This window comes from Achroia grisella, unplaced genomic scaffold (assembly GCF_030625045.1).
Source record: "Achroia grisella isolate CSIRO2021 unplaced genomic scaffold, CSIRO_AGI_Agris_v1 utg546, whole genome shotgun sequence".
Lineage (NCBI taxonomy): Eukaryota > Metazoa > Arthropoda > Insecta > Lepidoptera > Pyralidae > Achroia > Achroia grisella.
The window spans coordinates 6,152,121-6,171,436 of record NW_026712931.1 but is presented as its reverse complement, the minus strand read 5'-3'; the positions used below and the strand labels follow the sequence as shown (position 1 = coordinate 6,171,436).

Below are 19,316 nucleotides of genomic sequence, written 5' to 3'. Positions count from 1 at the left end.
TAAAAACATTTTTATTGTGTTTGTCACACGCAAGATGTGTAATTGAATTTTGATTTTATTTTTATGCTGATATATATTACGAATGTACCTTTATTATAATTTACGTAAAAATTAACAGTATTAGAAATATATATTTACTATTCTAAGCTGTATAATTCTATTATAACTTATATTTTTAATTAATTTTACAGTACTACTGTACTAATGTACCAATTGTAGAGAATTATTAGTACTGAAATTGAAATAAAGTAAATTAAGCTAAAATTATATTAACGAGGCCTACATTCAGCGCCAGAGGATAATAAATATCTTAAATTATTGTGTTTTTATAAAATGGATTCTTTTGCTATAAAATTATACTATTGCATCATATTTTCAAAATTTTGGAAAGTATAATCATCAAAAAGTAAATAAATGTGTAAACTATAGCTATTAGCTTGATGAATTGTCAACTCTAAGTGATCTGATTTAATAATCTATGTATTAAATAAAAATGTAACTGTTCCCTGTCTGTACATGAATGATATATTTTTGTTTGGGCATTAGTAATCTTATATACGTATTTAGATGCGGGTTTTAATAATTGTAGTAAGTGTCGCTTCAAATTTTGTGTTTTTTTATTCCAATCAGTTCTCAGACAAACAGTTAAATGGATACAAAATCGTGGGCTCAGTAAGTGCTTTATATAATAAGTTTTTATTAATTTTATGATTCGTAATACATCACTATTATCCCTAGTCACTAGTTGTATTAATTATGTTAAATGTTTTTAAAACCAAATATTTTTTAGTATTATTGGAATTTATTAAAGTTATTACAAGTGGATGATACAAGCAAGTACAAAATGTTTCCCACTTACAAATGAATAAACTTATATTTAGTGCGTTCCATTTTTGTGTATCCATAATAAAAATATTAAGTATACATTGCTTTTATATTTAAAAAATCCCGTAAAGTGGTAACGTGCACCCGAAACTGAGAGAACTTCAGTAAATCTAAGTATTAGCTTAATTATTCACTTATTACTTTAATGTTAAAATTAAAAATAAATACGGTAATGAAATCCGTCGCATAATTAAATTTATTTGTATCATGATAATTTTGTATCATCTCCAAGCACCATAGTTTAGTTTACCATCATAGTTTACCATCATAGTTTTTTTTTTTCAATGCTTCACAATCCTAAGTTAATTTCTATTGTCAAGTCCAGTAGTTGAGTCTACTTGATAATAGATAGCGTAAAAATATATTTTTTTAATTACAGTTGTATTTTTACTTATATCTGTAAATATATGGTTGTGGCGAAACCTCACTAATTAAACGTGGCAAAAATCGCCAGTAAATCTGTGAATAAAACCGGAGTTTTTGCATAAACTGTTTAGACTTTTTTCGAAACGTTCTAATGCTGTTGGCCGTATTATTTACAGCTTCATCGAAAGGTTGGGGGCTAGTGCTCAAGGCATTCCAAACCCGCGGAAAAACTTTTGGAGCGGTTGAAACCCAACTCTGGCCTAACGGTGGGTTTGGTATATTTACTTTACTCTTTGGAGTATCCGTTAAATCCGTTAACTAAGTGTACCGCTAGGGGTTTTAAGGCGTTGTAATTTTGATCAGTCTTTAAATTGGTCGAGGAATCGATCGGCCGACTATTTCGAGTATATCATGAAGTATAAGAATTATTAGGTAATTAATTGTTTTATGTTGTCGATACTACTTTTCTACAAGTGCTACAAGAGTTAAGAGACGGATAAAAATATGTATATTACCCAAAGCCGTAATGCTAATGGAAAAAAAAAACCGTTCTGTATCTGTAGCACAAATTACTATCAGCATTCAACTGTCAATACAAGACTGGCGTTTGTAGTCAATGAAAGTGTATTGTAGAATTTATATCGTTCGCTTTACGAAAGGATTTAGCTTGTCCTTTGATGTATTGGTTATGTGAATGAAACTAAAGTACATATTTGTTGTGTATATAAAAACTAACAAATTCAAATTAGAAAAAACTTAACCCTCTATTCATAAATAAACACAATATAATTCTAATAAAATGCTAAATTCATGTAAGTGTGCAAATTCTTAATTATTTGTAGTACAGTTTTCAACTTAAAATTAACAAATACACTAATGTTTTATTAGTTTTTCGAGGGTTACTCGGAGGCGAAGAGCCACCTACCAAAGTGCTAGAAGTGAGATCTGACAACTACATCTCAAGACCCATACACTTTAGGAAGGACTCCATGATATTATATGGACCCAAAGGTCCTGCAGAAAGAAATACAAAAGACAAGTGTTATGAAATTGTACTACAGAAACCCTTTACGGAGACACTGCATCAGATGTACAGGTGAGTGCAGTGTTTATGTAATTAATTTTGTCTATGATATTTAATAAGTATATACAATATTGAACTCTGTACTTTTTATTATCACAAAGTAATGTAAGTATATACATTCAAATAGTAAAGTATTATTTAGTTGCATAGTAATAAAATTATTTTGTTGTAATCCACTAAATATTTATTAATAATTTATAGGAACTAAACAAAGTACTGACTAAAATGTTTTTTTATGTGAGCTGAGATAATACTTTATAGCGCCTTCATTTCTCACAATTTTCCCAAATAATCCCAAAAAAAACTATTTAAAAAATAAATAAAAGAAGTATTTAAATAAACAATCAACATGGTGTCAGATGTAATTATTTTAAAATATTTTTTGACACTATATACTATATTACAATAAGTCATATTAATGAGGATTGTTATTTACATTGTAATCCATTGAAATGACATTGATTTTATGATTCATTCTATTGACATTTAGTGACTTGGATCACATGATATCTAAAGAACAATTCACATCTTGGGATAAGTTTTTTTTACTTCACATGCACTGATATATTCTGACTTACAATATTCTTATTAATACTATCAATATGAAGGTTTCATATTATCTCTTGGTACATTGTTGGTAAACCCAAAATATATTTTAAACTTTTGCATTTAGTACACATTATTAATGTAGTTAAATGGGTGTGAACATGACAAATGGAAGCAACCTAGTCCAAACATCGAGAGAGATTTGTGTTAAGACCTGTTTAATTGTATTTATAAATCCAATTATAATTCATATTTAGGGTAAGGGAGGATATTGGCTACTTTTACTTTTTATTACTATTATAATGTGGTAAAAATTGCCATGTAAAGTAGGTACATGCAGTTATTACTGGGCTACTGGGGAGACAATCTTCTTAGTATTCCATGGATTCACTGTGCGGGTGGTGTGGCCATTATGTAGTAGGAGTAGTAATAGTGTAGATTTAAGAAAACTCTTTCTAATGTGGACTTATAATCCCATTGCTAGTAATGCACTATGTCAGGTTGACCTCCATGTGGTTCGACCTGAAATTCAATATGTTAAATTTCCTACAATGGATTGACTGGTCAGACCTCTTGCTTATCTTATCATCTTCGACTGGTGCCTTGCTAGCGTAAAACGTCGGCGGGCGCACCATTCCATTATCATCCATTAAAAAAATGAGGTTTAACACATATCTTCACTATACATGATAATGTACCCTTGAATGTGTTTAATGTAAATATATTGTTTTCAGTTTATTCCGATCAGAAAGTCAAGAGATTTCGGAAGAAAAGTTCACTATATATGTAGAGAAAATACCATTATACATTGAAATAACTAAAGAGGTAAAGCATTGTTATTTGTATTATATTTTACTTGTTTATATCTGTATGTGTGGTATCAATATATCTATCTCATTCAAAATAAGATGTGTGAGATGTGTCTGGAAGATGCATATTATGTTGGAATATACCACTATTATTAATTATCTCAACTTTCATGCGCCTATGTCAGTATTCAGAATACAGTCTATGTTCACGCCAAATTTTATTAAGATCCGTTCAGCCGTTTAGTCCTGAAAATGTAATAAACAGTCAGATACGCAATTTAGCTTTTTTATATCATGGATTAGCAGCGCCCGCGTTTTCAACCATATTCAAATTTAAAATAAATGGCGACTGTATCGTATTGCATTTTCTTACGTTAATTCAGATATTTTTACTTATTTGGTTTGTATGATTTTAAAGATTATTAAGGATGGCAGTGTGGTTTATAAAATTGGGCAATAAAATGTAAGAAGAAACGAAACTCGTCAGCTTTACCCCTCCGATCGATCCCCCGTCCAATTCAAACGAGGATCGATATTACGACGGCCTGAGCCGAGGTTCGAACCCCTAGTGTTGCCCTCAGACTAAAGTCGTATCCGTCAGGCGGTAGTTGGCCTTCAGCCGCTCCATAAGTCTTTCCGCGGGTTTGGAGTGCCATCTGCACTCGCCCCCTATCGTCCGGTGAAGCTGTAAAGGCCAGCTGCGGGTAGCAGCATCAGAGTAGTCCGAAAAAAAAACTCTTCAGCTTTATATGATTGTATAAATATTCCAAGTCATAAATAAACACCGCTTAGTTTACTTTGTAATAAAATCGAATTATTCTAGCAATAATATTGAATAAACACCGTGATTACATAAATTGTTATGTTCCGCCAAGATACATTTGTAGCTCTATTGGAAACGAATAGCACGGGTCTATAAATGATTGTTGATAACGTTTGTTTGTATGTCTTTATCATGACCTCTACAGAATATCGTTATTAAAACGTAATTTCTATGAAAACATAGTAATATATGCGAAAGTGTTTTGTTTTTTTTTTGAGACTAAATGGGTGAAATTTCTTGTGATAAGTTGTATTGTTGTAAGTAGAAAGCGCACAGACATAGGCTATCTTTTATCTTAAAAATAGCAGCCGAAATCGCATTTAACATCTAATTTGTCTTTGAATTAACTATTTACAACATATTGTATATAGCTATATGTAATATCATTTTTACTATTCTATAGTCGGTACTATGGAAAATATATATATATATATATATATATATATATATATATATATATATATATATATATAATGTACCTGTTCTGTAAACAGAAAGATTACATAAGTACATACTTATAACGAAGCTATAGGTACAGTACAAAGAATGAAACCAGTGATTATAGTATTACTGTGATATCGAGGCATTTTAAAAGCATTTGTAAGTTAATTAACCTTACAAAATTTGTTGTATTCAATTTTATTAAATCTCAAACAACTTTTGTTTGCAGTGCACCATACCAACTCTACAGAAACTTTGTGATATACTATCAGAACATCAAGCGTGGACAATAGCACATATAGTAGCCCATTTTGGTCTGTGTGAGCTATTCAATGTCGCTGAGGTACAAAAGTGTATTGATTCTGTCGATCCCCATACAGGAGCCACTCCATTAATGGTTAGTATAACTTATGAGTAAGAGTATATATGTCATCACTCCTTTTAACTTATTCATAGACAATTTTCAGAGTATTTTATCGGAACCTGTATCAAAACAATCTGTACTAATTTATAAATTAGTAAATAAAGGTTTAAATCGGTAATATTTGTATTTAGAGTAAATTCAATTTTAGATGTAATGTATATATGTAAGCGTGTAAAAAAAAAACTTATTCATACGTCATGTAAGACAGTACATAATAAATACTATTGTAACTGTTAACGGAGATTGGGAATTCACAGACATTGTCGACATTCTGGTGTAAACAATACTTGACATACCTAACTACATTTCGCGGGGTAGATCTATACCTACCATTAACTATTGTATATATGTATAATATAGTATACGTGCTACCCGGCTTCGCATGGTTATACATGTATTATAAATTTATAACTTCCTCTCAAATCACTCTGTGTTGCAAAAAACTGCATTAAAATCCGTTGCGTAGTTTAAAAGATATAAGCGAACAGACAGCCTAAGCGACTTCATTTTGTAAGGCAAGATTGGAATCCAATCTGGCAGATAGCGAGCCTACTGTTTGCACTAATATTATTTTTTTTCTGTCACATCCCCATCTTGATTACTTAGCGGGGCGGATGTCTGAGATATTTAATCAATAAAATAAGTAAAATGTAAATCGAGACATGTGATATCGATAGCATTCTATCCCGCTTTATCTGTCCCTTAACTTATCCATTTCCAACCGGATTCATATTTAATCTAGGGTTCCACTGAAGGTTTTTTTAAATACGGAAATTGACATAGTTAATACAGGTTTAAAAATTTTGTAACTACATAAAACGATCAATGTTATAACACGTGATTTGTCATAACACACAATATTATTTTTTATATACTTATGCAAATATATCGTATACCATTATATTGAAAAAAAAAAACATGTTTTCTATTATTGGTACCTATCAGTATACGTCAGAAATTGTCGGGTGTAATGATTTAGTTGTAATGACGTAGTTCGCTGTTCCAAACAATAATATTTTAAGTTTTATATTTATTAAGTTAAGAGTAATAGTCAGTAATAGTTCTAGCAGCCTCGTCTTTATACTACATATATTTCCGTATAATTAGACTTGTACTTTAGTAATATTATAAATATGAAGCTGTATTGTCGGTTAGTCTGGATTTTCTTAAATTCTCATGAAAGGCACTATGAACACATATAAAGTGACATCTGTAATACCACTCTGACTCAACACTGAAAGACATCCGTGATACCACTTTGTCTCATGACTAAAAGGCATCCGCGATACCACTTTGTCTCATGACTAAAAGACATCCGTGATACCACTTTGTCTCATGACTCAAAGACATCCGTGATACCACTTTGTCTCATGACTAAAAGGCATCCGTGATACCACTTTGTCTCATGACTAAAAGGCATCCGTGATACCACTTTGTCTCATGACTAAAAGACATCCGTGATACCACTTTATCTCATGACTAAAAGGCATCCGTGATACCACTTTGTCTCATGACTAACAGACATCCGTGATACCACTTTGTCTCATGACTAAAAGACATCCGTGATACCACTTTGTCTCATGACTAAAAGACATCCATGATACCACTTTGTCTCATGACTAAAAGGCATCCGTGATACCACTTTGTATTATGACTAAAAGTCATCCGTGATACTACTTTGTATCATGACTAGAAGACATCCGTGATACCATTTTGTCTAATGACTAAAAGACATCCGTGATACCACTTTGTATTATGACTAAAAGACATCCGTGATACTACTTTGTCTCATGACTAAAAGACATCCGTGACACCACTTTGACTCATGACTAATAGACATCCGTGATACGACTCTGACTTATGACTAAGATGTCATGCTGCTTATCCGGTAAGTACACTATCTAATCTACATCCTACGTCTGAAACACAGTTCACAAAGCAAGTTGGTTGGCGGCTGAAATGATTACTGTTAAATGTACCCACGCAGATGACTTGACAGTGTACCTCTGGTAAAAATAGACTTAATATTAATAATCATATACAGACACGACAGTTTTTCTGATGGGGGTAGTCAGATGTAAAATTTTGTGGTGAATGCTATACTCCACGTGTCAAACTTCACCCACTTCTTTATTTTTATTTATCATCGATGTTTCTTTAACCGGAGACCAGTTAGAAATAGTTTTTACACAGATTTTTTTTTGTCTTTATCAGATTTTTACTTACGACCTTTTTGGTGTAAGTCGGGGTAGCAAAGTATTAAGTCACGACACACGAGGTGATATAACCTTGTATATTTTATCTTTGTTAAAAAAAGACTAATGTTATTATCGTTTAATGACATCAGCTGGCTACAATCTATTGTGTGAATCCAAGAATGTACTTAATACATCAGTGCGTATTGTATATGTTAATCTTATTAATATTATAAACTCGAAAGTTTGTAAGTATGGATTAATGTTTGTTACGCTTTCACTTAAAAACTACTGTACGAATTTTGATGAAACTTTACTGTAATATAGCTTATACATCAGAATAACATATAGGCTATAGTTTTCTTGCGGGTAAAACCGCGGGCACAGTTAGTATATAATAAACAAATTTTACTACTGCATGTAGCTGTTGAATCATTAAATGATTCACATTACAGTCAGTTAACAAACAGACAGACAGATACACATATAGATATTTACACTTTCTCATTATATATATTTTTTATATTATAGTACATCAATATTCATAAGATCCTAAATTATTTCATATAGTCTTAATATGAACTGAAATTATTCGTGAACTATTTATGTATTCAAATTTTTTTCAGGTGGCTGTGAAAACCTCCAATGTGCGCATGGTACAAAGTCTTATTTCCTTGAAGTGTTCATTAAATACCGTCGACAATGACGGCAACACAGTGTACCACTACGCCGCCGGCAGTAACAAGGAAATTATCAATGTATGTGGAAATATTTATAAGTTTTTTTAAGTAATTTATTTATAAAGTATATATAGTACGAGCCAAAAATATATAAATATGTTATATTTATATATTTGTTTTTTGCGTTCCTTTAGTTATACTGGCTGGTTTTGTAATGGGTTATAAAAATAATAGAATATTGCTCTTGACTGCGCTAATGGTATACGCTGGCCGGGCATCAGTAGAAGATGCTAGAATCTGGATGAGATCAGGCTAGATTTCGAAGAGTGGTACGACGACGGCATTGCGTACCAACAGTAACTTCGGTATTGGCCACCAGTACTCTTTCCTCTTCCGGATCTTTCTGTCTTGATCTTCTTGTATCATCTTTGCTTATAGAATGTTGCTCCCGTTTTTATAAATAGTATATTCTGCCGGAGAACTAGTGAGCTGATAGGGCGAGGATGAAGTTACATTAGTTAGCCAAGCGGGACGAGTTTACCACACGTTGTCAATAATAGAAATAAAATATTTGACTTTGCATTGTCATTGTTGAATTTAACATTTAGTAGTATTTTTAGTTTCAATAAAAAAATATGTAAAAAATATTATTCATTTTTTTTAGATTACTTTCTAAGTTATTTTAAATAATAGAAGAGATTGCGTTAGCGATAAGACCGCCTTCTGTACCTTCTTCTTTCTTTAATGTATTGTTATATATTATTTTCTTTTTATGTATCTACTTTTAATATTGGTGCAATAAAGAATTATAAATAAATAAAATAATAGGTAAACTGAGCCTAACGAGACGCAGTCGTATGAAACTGTGTACGTTTATTTTTGAAATATTTTTCGAAATCGAAACTGTACTAATTTTTGTTTTCAATTTCGTAACAGGCTTTCATTACACTTTAGAATATAAATTCTCGAATTTTAACAACTAAATTTGAGAATTACTGTTTTCATGTTTAGTCAAAACTTGGGAATATAAATTCACAAGTTATTCAAATGTGTTTAAATTAACTTTGAATAAATAATATATCTATTTTATTCACAAATTTAGTTTTTAGAATTTTAGCTTAGCTGTAGTTAGTTTTATGTTGTTACAGGCTTTGGCAGCAGCGAAGGCTACATCACTCAATGTATACAACAAGCAGGGCTACACGCCGCTGCATATGGCATGTCTCGCGGATGCTCCAGACTGTGTCCGCACGTTGCTACTCGCCGGCGCGGATGTTAACCTAGGTGCGGCACGACGCACCACCAGCACTTCACCTGGTGAGTATCGATAATCATAAATAATAGTTATGACACAGGAGTGTTAAATACACTTGTTAAAAGTGAGACACGTTCCTTGGTAAGGTATATATTAAGATCAGCTTCAAGTGAAAAAAACGTAATACAAAGCATAGCATAACAAAAACAATCACTATAAAGAAAAGGAACATAACGTCAAAATATAAAATACAATAATATATAAAAAACTATTTTATAGGATGCCTTCAGCAATAGTTCTAAATTAATCAGAGCCGGTATTATGTTATATATAAAAAGAAAGCCTGATTCACAGATTTATCAATGCTCAGCCTAATCCCTTGAACATAAAAAGCTGGTTTTATTTCACGGACGTTGTTTTTAAAACTTAGATGTGAAAATAAGAAATGATTTTTTAATGAACACTATTTCTTAATAGTGTCCGTAGGCTTCGTTTAGTTTAGGACTTGATAAACTCTTTTAACTACTCGATAAACGGGCAATTTTGAATACAATTATCCAAAAACAAAACATTGTTAAACCAAGGTCGTCACGTTATATTCAACGAGGCAGTATATAATTTAGTGGTCTGGTAGTTTTACGTAAATTCATCTGCAACAATATATAATATAGGAAAAAAACTCATCCGACCTAAACCTATAATCAGAAATAGAGGTAGTTACCGAGACTTGGGTACTTTTAACGTGTGTACCTTCCGCATAGAATATTTGTAACCAACATGGTAGGAAACGAACTTACCGATATTTCTCAGAGTAATAAAAAATATAAATTTCATACAGATTCTTTACTTTTGCTGTTTATCAATGGAGGTTCTAAATAACTAGCCTAACGCGCACTTCGCACTTAATATGATTTATAAATATGTGTTGCTATAACAGAATGTCTTTAAATGCTTCATTCAAGAATTTCATGATTTTTTCCACTTCCTCCATTCTTGGCACAGCTGGTCACATTTGTGAGACTTCACCCTCCCTAATGTGACGTCATGTGTTTAGTATATTTATAAAATACTAGGTGTTCCCGCGACTTCGTCCGCGTGGAATTTAACTTTATTTTTCTAAAATAAAAGCAGCCTAAGTTACTCCTTATTATATAAGCTACCTGCCAAAAAATTCCTGCCAATTCAGAGATTAGCCGGGACAAACAGACAGGCAGACAAAAATTAAAAAAAATGTTATTATGGTGTATGTAGCGTATTTATATTCATATGCATTTACTAAAAAACAGTTATTTCAATATTACAAACAGACACTACAATTTTATTTATATGTATGGAAGTAGTTTAAATTGAGTGTTTCAATACTAAAATATATTGAATTTGGAAATTTGACGTCACGACATTTAGCACTCCTCCCACTTCTTGTAACACTTCTTCGACCCCTCTCCACTAAACATGTTTCGTAATGTATGGATTCCTTACTTATTGGTGCACGTGATTGTAGTAACCAGTCTTGATAATTGATTGATAAACAGCTTTCTTCCAGGTATCGTCGGCGACTTGCTTCAAGACAACCAGCTGAAATTATATCAGCAGGACATGAAACACGGTGGCAATCCACTCCACTGGGCGACATCTAGAGAAGTTATCGAGGCGGTGGTCGATAAGAACTGTGATATAAACGCCCTCAATTTCGATGGACGTACAGCTTTGCATATTATGGTGCTACGAGGTCGATTAGAGTGTGCTATAGCTCTACTATCGAGGGGCGCAGAGCATTCCATAGGCGATAATGAGGGGAACACAGCTTTACATTTGGCAGTGAAACAAACGAATATATCTATCGTACAAGCGCTGATTGTGTTCGGAGCGAATTTAGAAGCGAAGAACAATGAAGGTTTTACAGCGAGGCATTGTGTGTCGGCATCAGTTGGCGCGACTAGCAGTGTTTATGATAAGACTTTGTATATTTTACATGCTGTTGGAGCTAAAAGGTGAGTTTCGTTGTAAATACACACAGAATAAAGTTTCTTGTTGTCCTCTCAGCTGAGACTATGTTGTAAATGGAACGTAGAGTTATAAAATGTTATTACTTTCTCACCTTGTAGGGTCTGACTATACAAGGTGGGAAAAATGCAATAAAATCACAGGATAAACCGGTATGTCATCTTAGTTCTGTGAAATGACAATGTATCACGTATGTGTATGGTATCACGGGTGTCACATAATCGTAATATCTGTAGTGCTACTCATGTATATATGTAAGTGACGGTTACCACTTACCGCTTATGGCCACGTTGGTCGCCAGTACGCCATTCCAATTTATATACCCGCCAAGAATTATACAGCAAACTATTATCAATAATAATTGTAATGTTATAACTATACTCAAGTTACTCAGCATATGCCAATATATAATTAATAACTCAGCAAGTAAAGGGGGTAAGGGGTTGTTATTAATGTAGACTGATGAGATTCCATTGCTAACAAGGTATATCAGATTGACATTCAATCGGTCCCACCTGAAAACCATCTTTATAAATCCTAGTATATTTGCCACAATAGGCTAACTGACCTGACCTCAAATTCTTCTTATCATCCTTAATTGGTAACCTGCCAGCGTAGACCACAAACGCAGGCAGGTGCACCATTCCATTATCTTCTAGCTCAGCAGAACTCAGCAATTCACGATATTTTAATACTGTTCTATATTTGCTCAGTGATACTTCTAATATGATTATCCACAGTATTTTCCCTCTAACAATAATAAAGACTATGTTCTATACAGGTGTTTAGTCAAATCCGGCCATATGTTGTTTTTGTCTTTACAATATGCGTACACGGAAAAACAACACAAAACACAAAAACAACATCATATATACATTAACGTACATATTCTTAAGTTGCGGTTGAAAATAAAGTTCGTGTTATTAAAATACAACGTGTAGTATATGTTGTCGAATATTCGCCTCTAGGGCTTCGGCTTCGCACTTGTACAATGAGTGTAGGTTCTCTATTTTTTAAATAGGATGTAGTCAATGCTATTCGCTGATGTAGCTCTTAAAACATCAACAGGGAGCGATGAAATAATTTCAATGATGATGATTGACAGCCCCGACTGAAAAAATAGTCACACATTAGTTTACTAACATAAGTCAAGTAATTGTTACTAAATAAATGTACTCGTATATATGAAAGAGAACCATTGAGGTATTGTACGAGATTTGATTAGAGTGATATGGTCCGTGCGTTGCAGATGCGCGGCGGACATGTCCGGGTGCCGTGCGGGCTGCCTGCCGCGAGGTGAGTACAACGGCGTGCCCCCGCCGGCTGTAGCGCGCGCGCCGCAACGCAAGGCCGTCAACGACATGCTCGCGGTGGCCGCAGTCATACGCGCCGCGGCACAGGACGAAGACAAACGCGGACGGTTAGTTCACTGTTATTCACTATCGCAGACTACTAATAAATATGTTTTTATGTAGGTGGAATGACTATCAACGATAGTCCACCTGATGGTAAGCACACAGGCATGAGCAACACTACGGACATCACGTTATCATGCGACGCCTGTGATACCGCATGTCATGCCTCTTATGAACTCCGATATTTGAACCCTATAACCGAAACTCAGCTTACGAAGCTTTGTGACTGAAATAAGTGAAACCGAGGTATCTACGCAGAAAACTTTATAAAGTTTACCTCGGATATGACAATATTGTTTAAGAATTTATAATGTCATGTCATGTCAGTCATGATACTGACAAAGATAGAAAACAAGGACAAAATTCAGTCGATTTCTTTCAGTTAAGTAGATTTTGTTTGCATTAGCGTTCAATTAATACAACTAAACCGACTCTAATCTTTACACTCATCAGTAAGTCCAATATGTGTGTAATGTCTACTTATAAATAAAACTATCGTACTGATTAAGAAAACTGACATATTTATAATCTCTTAATGTTTTAATACATACTACTACTTTTAGCAATTAATATACAACTGTAATGCCGTTGACATTAAATTCAATTTCCTTTTACAATTTCATGGCATTTTCTCTTCATAAATTGTGCTGGTTTATAATTTATCACGTGCTAATACATATAAGTCGATATGTAATCCGTATTTAATTATTGTAGGCTCCTCTGTCTGGACGGTGGCGGCATTAGAGGCCTGGTACTCATCCAAACATTAATAAATCTTGAAGAGGCTGTCGGTAGGCCCATTATTGACTGCTTCGACTGGATCGGTGGAACCAGTACTGGAGGGATTCTTGCGTTGGCATTATCATGTGGCAAGTCATTGAGGGAATGTCAGAGATTGTATTTTAGACTAAAAGAACAAGCCTTTGTTGGTATGAGGCCGTACCCATCAGAAACATTAGAGAATATGCTCAAAGAAGCTCTAGGTAAGGCTGCTTTTTGTTTGTTATTGAAACATGCTACTAAAGATTAAAATAGATACTGTTGTAGTTTTATTATGTAAAAAAGGTAAAAGGAAAACTATAGAAAAAGACTTGGTATGGTATTGGTGACATATGTTGGGAAAAGATTGACAAGACAGAATTTAAGTAGAAATAAGAATGTACTATAAAAGAACTATAATATTAAATACAAATTTAAAAAATACATTTCCTATTAGCCAGATACAATAAATATACTAGTGGTCGACTGTATTTTCATTTAAACTAGCTTTGAATCGAAATATTTATCAGTGTAGGAAATAATAATCTATCAGGTACTCAGGGCGTTTGGGAATCCTGAAATGAAAGTGTGTATGCATAATATGAATTGGATAGATTAAGCAACAGTCCGCTTAAACATAGATCCTATAGAGTTTTGTTTTTTTTGCTGACCTCACGTAGGATAAAGATATATTTGCTACACTTATGAAACTGGACAATCAAAAAATGTAATAATAATAAAATGTAAATAACAATCAAAAAATGTAAATAATAAAAGGTATATAATGCAAGATGATTTTTTAAATTTAATTGCGATTAAAGGATAATTGATACTTCAATCAAATTCCCTATAAAATAGTAGTTTAGCAATGATATTCATTATGCCTTATAAAATACAGATCTGGCAAATTATATATTATAGGCACAGAAACTGTCATGGCCGATATCAAGCATCCGAAGCTGTGTATATTGGCAGTGCTGGCGGACAGGAAACCAGTGGACCTTCACATATTCAGGAACTACCAATCGGCACAGGAGATACTTGATGAACACAACGGCACATTAAGTAAATAGTTAACTTAGATCTAGATACAATTACATCACGACTGTCGGTTTTTTTTATAGATAACTAGTTGTGCCTGCAGTTTCGCCCGCATGAAATTCATGGCCTATGTGTTAATCCGATGTATAAGCTATATTACTGTAAAGTTTCATCAAAATTCGTTCAATAGGTTTTGCGTAAAAGAGTAACAAACATCTAGCCATCCATAAAGTCAGCTTTAATATTGACAGAACACTGAAGGCGTTTGCATGAGGAGGAAGTTAATTATATGAGTCTAAAATCCACATCTCTATATTATCTGTCAATTTAAAAATATTCATAAATTTAAGAATAACCAAACTATTAATATTATTTAATAATAAAATCTGGTTTTCCTAAAATTTTTTCCCGAGAATATTTTGATACCATATATTCGTTTCGTTTTTAACTTTTTAAATTATCATTTACAAATGTTGAATGTTTTTGAGTCAGAATTGTCGGATATAAATATTTCAATACAACGGTTTTAATAATGTTACTTCGGTAGGTCCACGCGCAGAGGCTGGTGATCAGGTGTCAGTGGTATCTCTGCCGGCGCCTCCCCCGCCCTCCGAGCAGCTGGTGTGGCAGGCCGCACGTGCTTCCGGTGCTGCACCATCCTACTTCCGGGCTTCCGGCAGGTATGTCAAATATTTCGGTAGCAGACCACCAAGTAGTGCTAGTGTCTCGTTCAATGCTTCATATAGAAGGGACTAATAGATAGTTGACATGTTAGCTTATCCCGTAATTGCCATGTACCTTTCAAACCTTCCACCACTTTCCAAAATTTGTTGCTTTGCTTTCATTCTCATACCGTTCTACTACTTACTCTATAAGAGTAAGTAGTAGGAAGGTATGAGACTGAAATACTAATACAGACAACTAAGGAAAGAGTCTCCTATAGGTAAAATTATACTGCCATCATCAATATTATGATATACATGAAAGCAAATAAAATCAAATTAAAAATAATTTATTCATGTTGGACGTTTTAGCAGCTTATGAATTTTCATTTCATGCTAGCATTAAATGAAAATTCCGTACATGAACAAGTATTATTGTCGTGCCCGTTTGTCATAATGATGAGTAATAACCCGCAAATGCAGAATTCAATATGAGTGTCCTAAAAAAATATATTAATAATTCTGGATAATTTACGCATCGTCATCTAGTCCCAAACTAAGCAGACCTTGTAGGTACTCAGTTTATCTTGTATTAAAGCATGCTTATCTTATTCCAGATATTTAGATGGCGGATTAATGGGAAACAATCCTACATTGGATATCATGACGGAGTTGTCAGAATTGAACCAAGCACTCATTGCTACCGGACAACACGATGCAGCTAAACAAACCAATTTAAAAGTGGTCGTATCTTGTGGTACAGGTGAGCAATTCCTGTTATTTCTTCCTTAGGTATTGTGTTTACGTCACTTGATGTCTAAGGTGACTCGCTAACGACAGTTGATAGGAAAATGTTAATAACATTAGCTATATGAATGAATGAATGGTAAATCAATCTCGAATTCAGTACTCATGATTATATCTAGCAAGATATAATGCATTGGGGCATCAATGAAGTCAGGACTATTATACATTATGTCGAATTAATCATGACAGTTTCCTGGTGGAACCGTGTAGCATCCCATTACTAAAAATCCCCTACCCAACTCCAAGACCGTATCACGTCTGTAACAGTATATTATTATGTTACAGGTTCAATACCAGTTACGAAAATAAAGGATTTCGACGTGTTCAAACCTGAGAGTTTATGGGATACGGCCAGGTTAGCTTGGGGATTGTCAGCTATCGGCGGCTTGCTTGTCGATCAGGTATGTGACATTTATTTATATAATGGCAAAGTGATTTTCAAAATCAACAACTTCATCATCTTATATTTTTACAATGTGTTTGAATTGTTTTAGTTATATTAGATTCGTTAGAAAATAATAGAAATAATGTTTATTTACATAAACATAGCATTTACTTTTGAATTGTAATTTTTATGCTTATATTAAATCGTTCGTAATATCGTCATAGTGGGATGTCCGCCATTATTAAAAAAAGGCGCTAATAAACACGATCGAGAACACGAGAATGGGCGGGTGACGGTGCGTGCGGTCTTTCTCGTTCTCTTTATCTACATTTCATGCATATTGTTTCCTGCGTGAAAACATATTCGCGCGTGGAAAGACAGTCAATAACGATGTATTCAGTCCTGCCAATAGAAGTAGAGTATTAAGTACGTAACTAAGAGGTGCGGTGCGGTGCGTGCAGGCGACGCAGGCGGACGGGCGCGTGGTGGAGCGCGCGCGCGCGTGGTGCAGCAGCGTGGGCGCGCGGTACTTCCGGTTCTCGCCGCAGCTGTCGCGCGACGTCGCCATGGACGAGCGCGCCGACGACCGCCTGCTGGCCATGCTCTGGGAGGCGCAGCTCGCCATGCGCGAGCACCGCGACGAGGTGCTCGACCTCGCGGCGCTACTACGAGCAGGTCGCTACCGTTCTCTTATTATTTCATACCACGTCGCGCGGTGGTTGCGGGTTCGATTCCTCACACGATGCAAACAATTGTATTCACGAATATGATTGTTTGTATCGGTATGTGTGTATTATGTATTTACAAAAAAAAATATAGATACATTTTCTTTGTATCAGTTTTTTTTTGTATTTGTTTGTTTTATATCAGTTCCTGTTCTACATAGTTTGGGATTAGTTCCAAGCTATGCAGTTGGCGCTGTGTAAATTGTCCTAAGATATTTATTTATAAATTATTCCTATGATCCATTCAAACTTTGCTGGAAATAAATAATAAAATATACAATCTAATCTGATGTTCATTATTTTGTTACAGATACGTAATGAATCTAGTCAAGCAAAAATGCAGGTACCTAAAAAATGCCTAATTATTAAAGCATAATGCAAATGATCTAAATAAAATCATAGTCGTTTCTCTATTATATCTTATTTGATGTTTCTATATTTTAATGTTTAACGTCTAGTCTAAATGTACAACCTACGAAAGAGAGATATAAAGCAATACAAAAAATAAGAAATGTATAGATTAAAATATAAATTTTGAAATAAATAAGAAACAAAATAACGGTTTGTAGATCAGGCTCTTGAATCTTATCTCAATATCAATTTGAATTCAATCACGTTTTGTACTCTTCCTTTGAAACACAATCAAGAGTAAAACGAATTAATCAATAGTAATGTTAGTTCGATGACTACTATATTACTACTACTACGAACTAATATGTTGATAACATAAAATTCAAGTTTACAAAAAATATCTATCTACCGCTCATTCTAATGTCGCTTGAACAAAATGATTTCAAGAGTGGGTAAACGTTGTTTCAGATAATAATCTGTTCATTTATATTTTAATGATCGCAACGTGCAATATTTGTCAGTATAATAATGTGGGTCATATAACCACAGTTTAATAACTGCAAACAGTAGCCCAATTGAAATATTTTGACGGGACAACGATTGTTGTTAACGAGCGCGCAGATTAGCGATCTCTGTATTAATTTCTGCTCTCTATTTCCAAGGGTCTTCATTGAATAAGTACGAAGTATAATAGCAGAATGTTAAAATTTGTTGAATTGTTAGTTGAATGAATTTGCAATAATCAGCAAATATTATGTTATCTCTAGTAGAGACTATACTTTATGTTTTCCAAAGTGATACCAAAATTAATTAGGTATGAAATTCATTCTAATTATACATATAATTATGTAAAAGTATATTTAATGTTTAATAATTTGTTTTTATTCTTGTAATATGCCTGTGTATCCAGTAAGTTTTTACGTTTGTTATACGTTTACACTAAAAATCGTTTACTATATAAAATCTAGTAAAAATGGACCCTGGAGTCGAACTGATGTAAGTTTTAATAGTAATCAAATCAAATAAAAATTCAAAATATCTTTGTTCATGTAGGCATATTACAGACTTTTATGATATGTCTAATCTACCGTTAGTTCGGACTGCTTCGAACTGAGTAATACTGATTTTATTAAGCTTTTTTTGTTATGCAACTTTTCAAGTGCATACGTATAATTGTGAATTGCAATATGTAATGCTATAAACTACAATATTTGTCACTAATAGAGATTTAAATGAAATTACAACGTTGATATTAATGTTACTTGCCGCTCGCCATAGAATTGAGTTGGTGACTGAAATGTAATCACTTACGAGGATTCAGTGAATTCAATAAAACAATATATTATAGGAAAATGTCAATTATGCGTTATATATTGATTATACATATTTACTGTTATAAATACTAAAATGTCAGTTGTCATCCGAACCATACTCCAACATGTGGAGTATAAAAATGAATTTAGTTATCTGTACTATTAAAACTGGACAAAGAATAATTACCTACATATAAATCTGTACTATAATTTTTTTATGTTTATTTACATACATGTAAACCTAACACGACTTCTTATGAATTGAAATTTCATATGAAAATATTTCAATATGGAATATTATTTGTTTTTTTAGAGGCTGTGAGTCACAATATTACCTCAGACATTT

General features: G+C 33.4%; 1 protein-coding gene across 1 annotated transcript; it reads left to right on the top strand.

The window, feature by feature from the left end:
• Window positions 1-1,861: 1,861 nt before the first annotated feature.
• On the top strand, window positions 1,862-17,679 carry LOC131848044 (85/88 kDa calcium-independent phospholipase A2). The gene is made up of 15 exons (XM_059197800.1): window positions 1,862-2,063; window positions 2,140-2,347; window positions 3,616-3,706; window positions 5,184-5,351; window positions 8,200-8,331; window positions 9,402-9,570; window positions 11,052-11,499; window positions 12,762-12,932; window positions 13,642-13,910; window positions 14,608-14,751; window positions 15,275-15,407; window positions 16,007-16,152; window positions 16,482-16,597; window positions 17,043-17,256; window positions 17,617-17,679. Exons 1-15 carry the CDS (start codon window positions 2,051-2,053, stop codon window positions 17,622-17,624), a joined length of 2,430 nt encoding a protein of 809 aa, XP_059053783.1. The 5' UTR covers window positions 1,862-2,050; the 3' UTR covers window positions 17,625-17,679.
• Window positions 17,680-19,316: the final 1,637 nt, after the last annotated feature.

Coding starts and splice junctions, on each gene's coding strand:
- LOC131848044 (XM_059197800.1), top strand. Junction 14,752..15,274: donor TGAACACAACGGCACATTAA/GTAAATAGTTAA, acceptor TTACTTCGGTAG/GTCCACGCGCAGAGGCTGGT. Junction 16,598..17,042: donor GCGGCTTGCTTGTCGATCAG/GTATGTGACATT, acceptor CGGTGCGTGCAG/GCGACGCAGGCGGACGGGCG.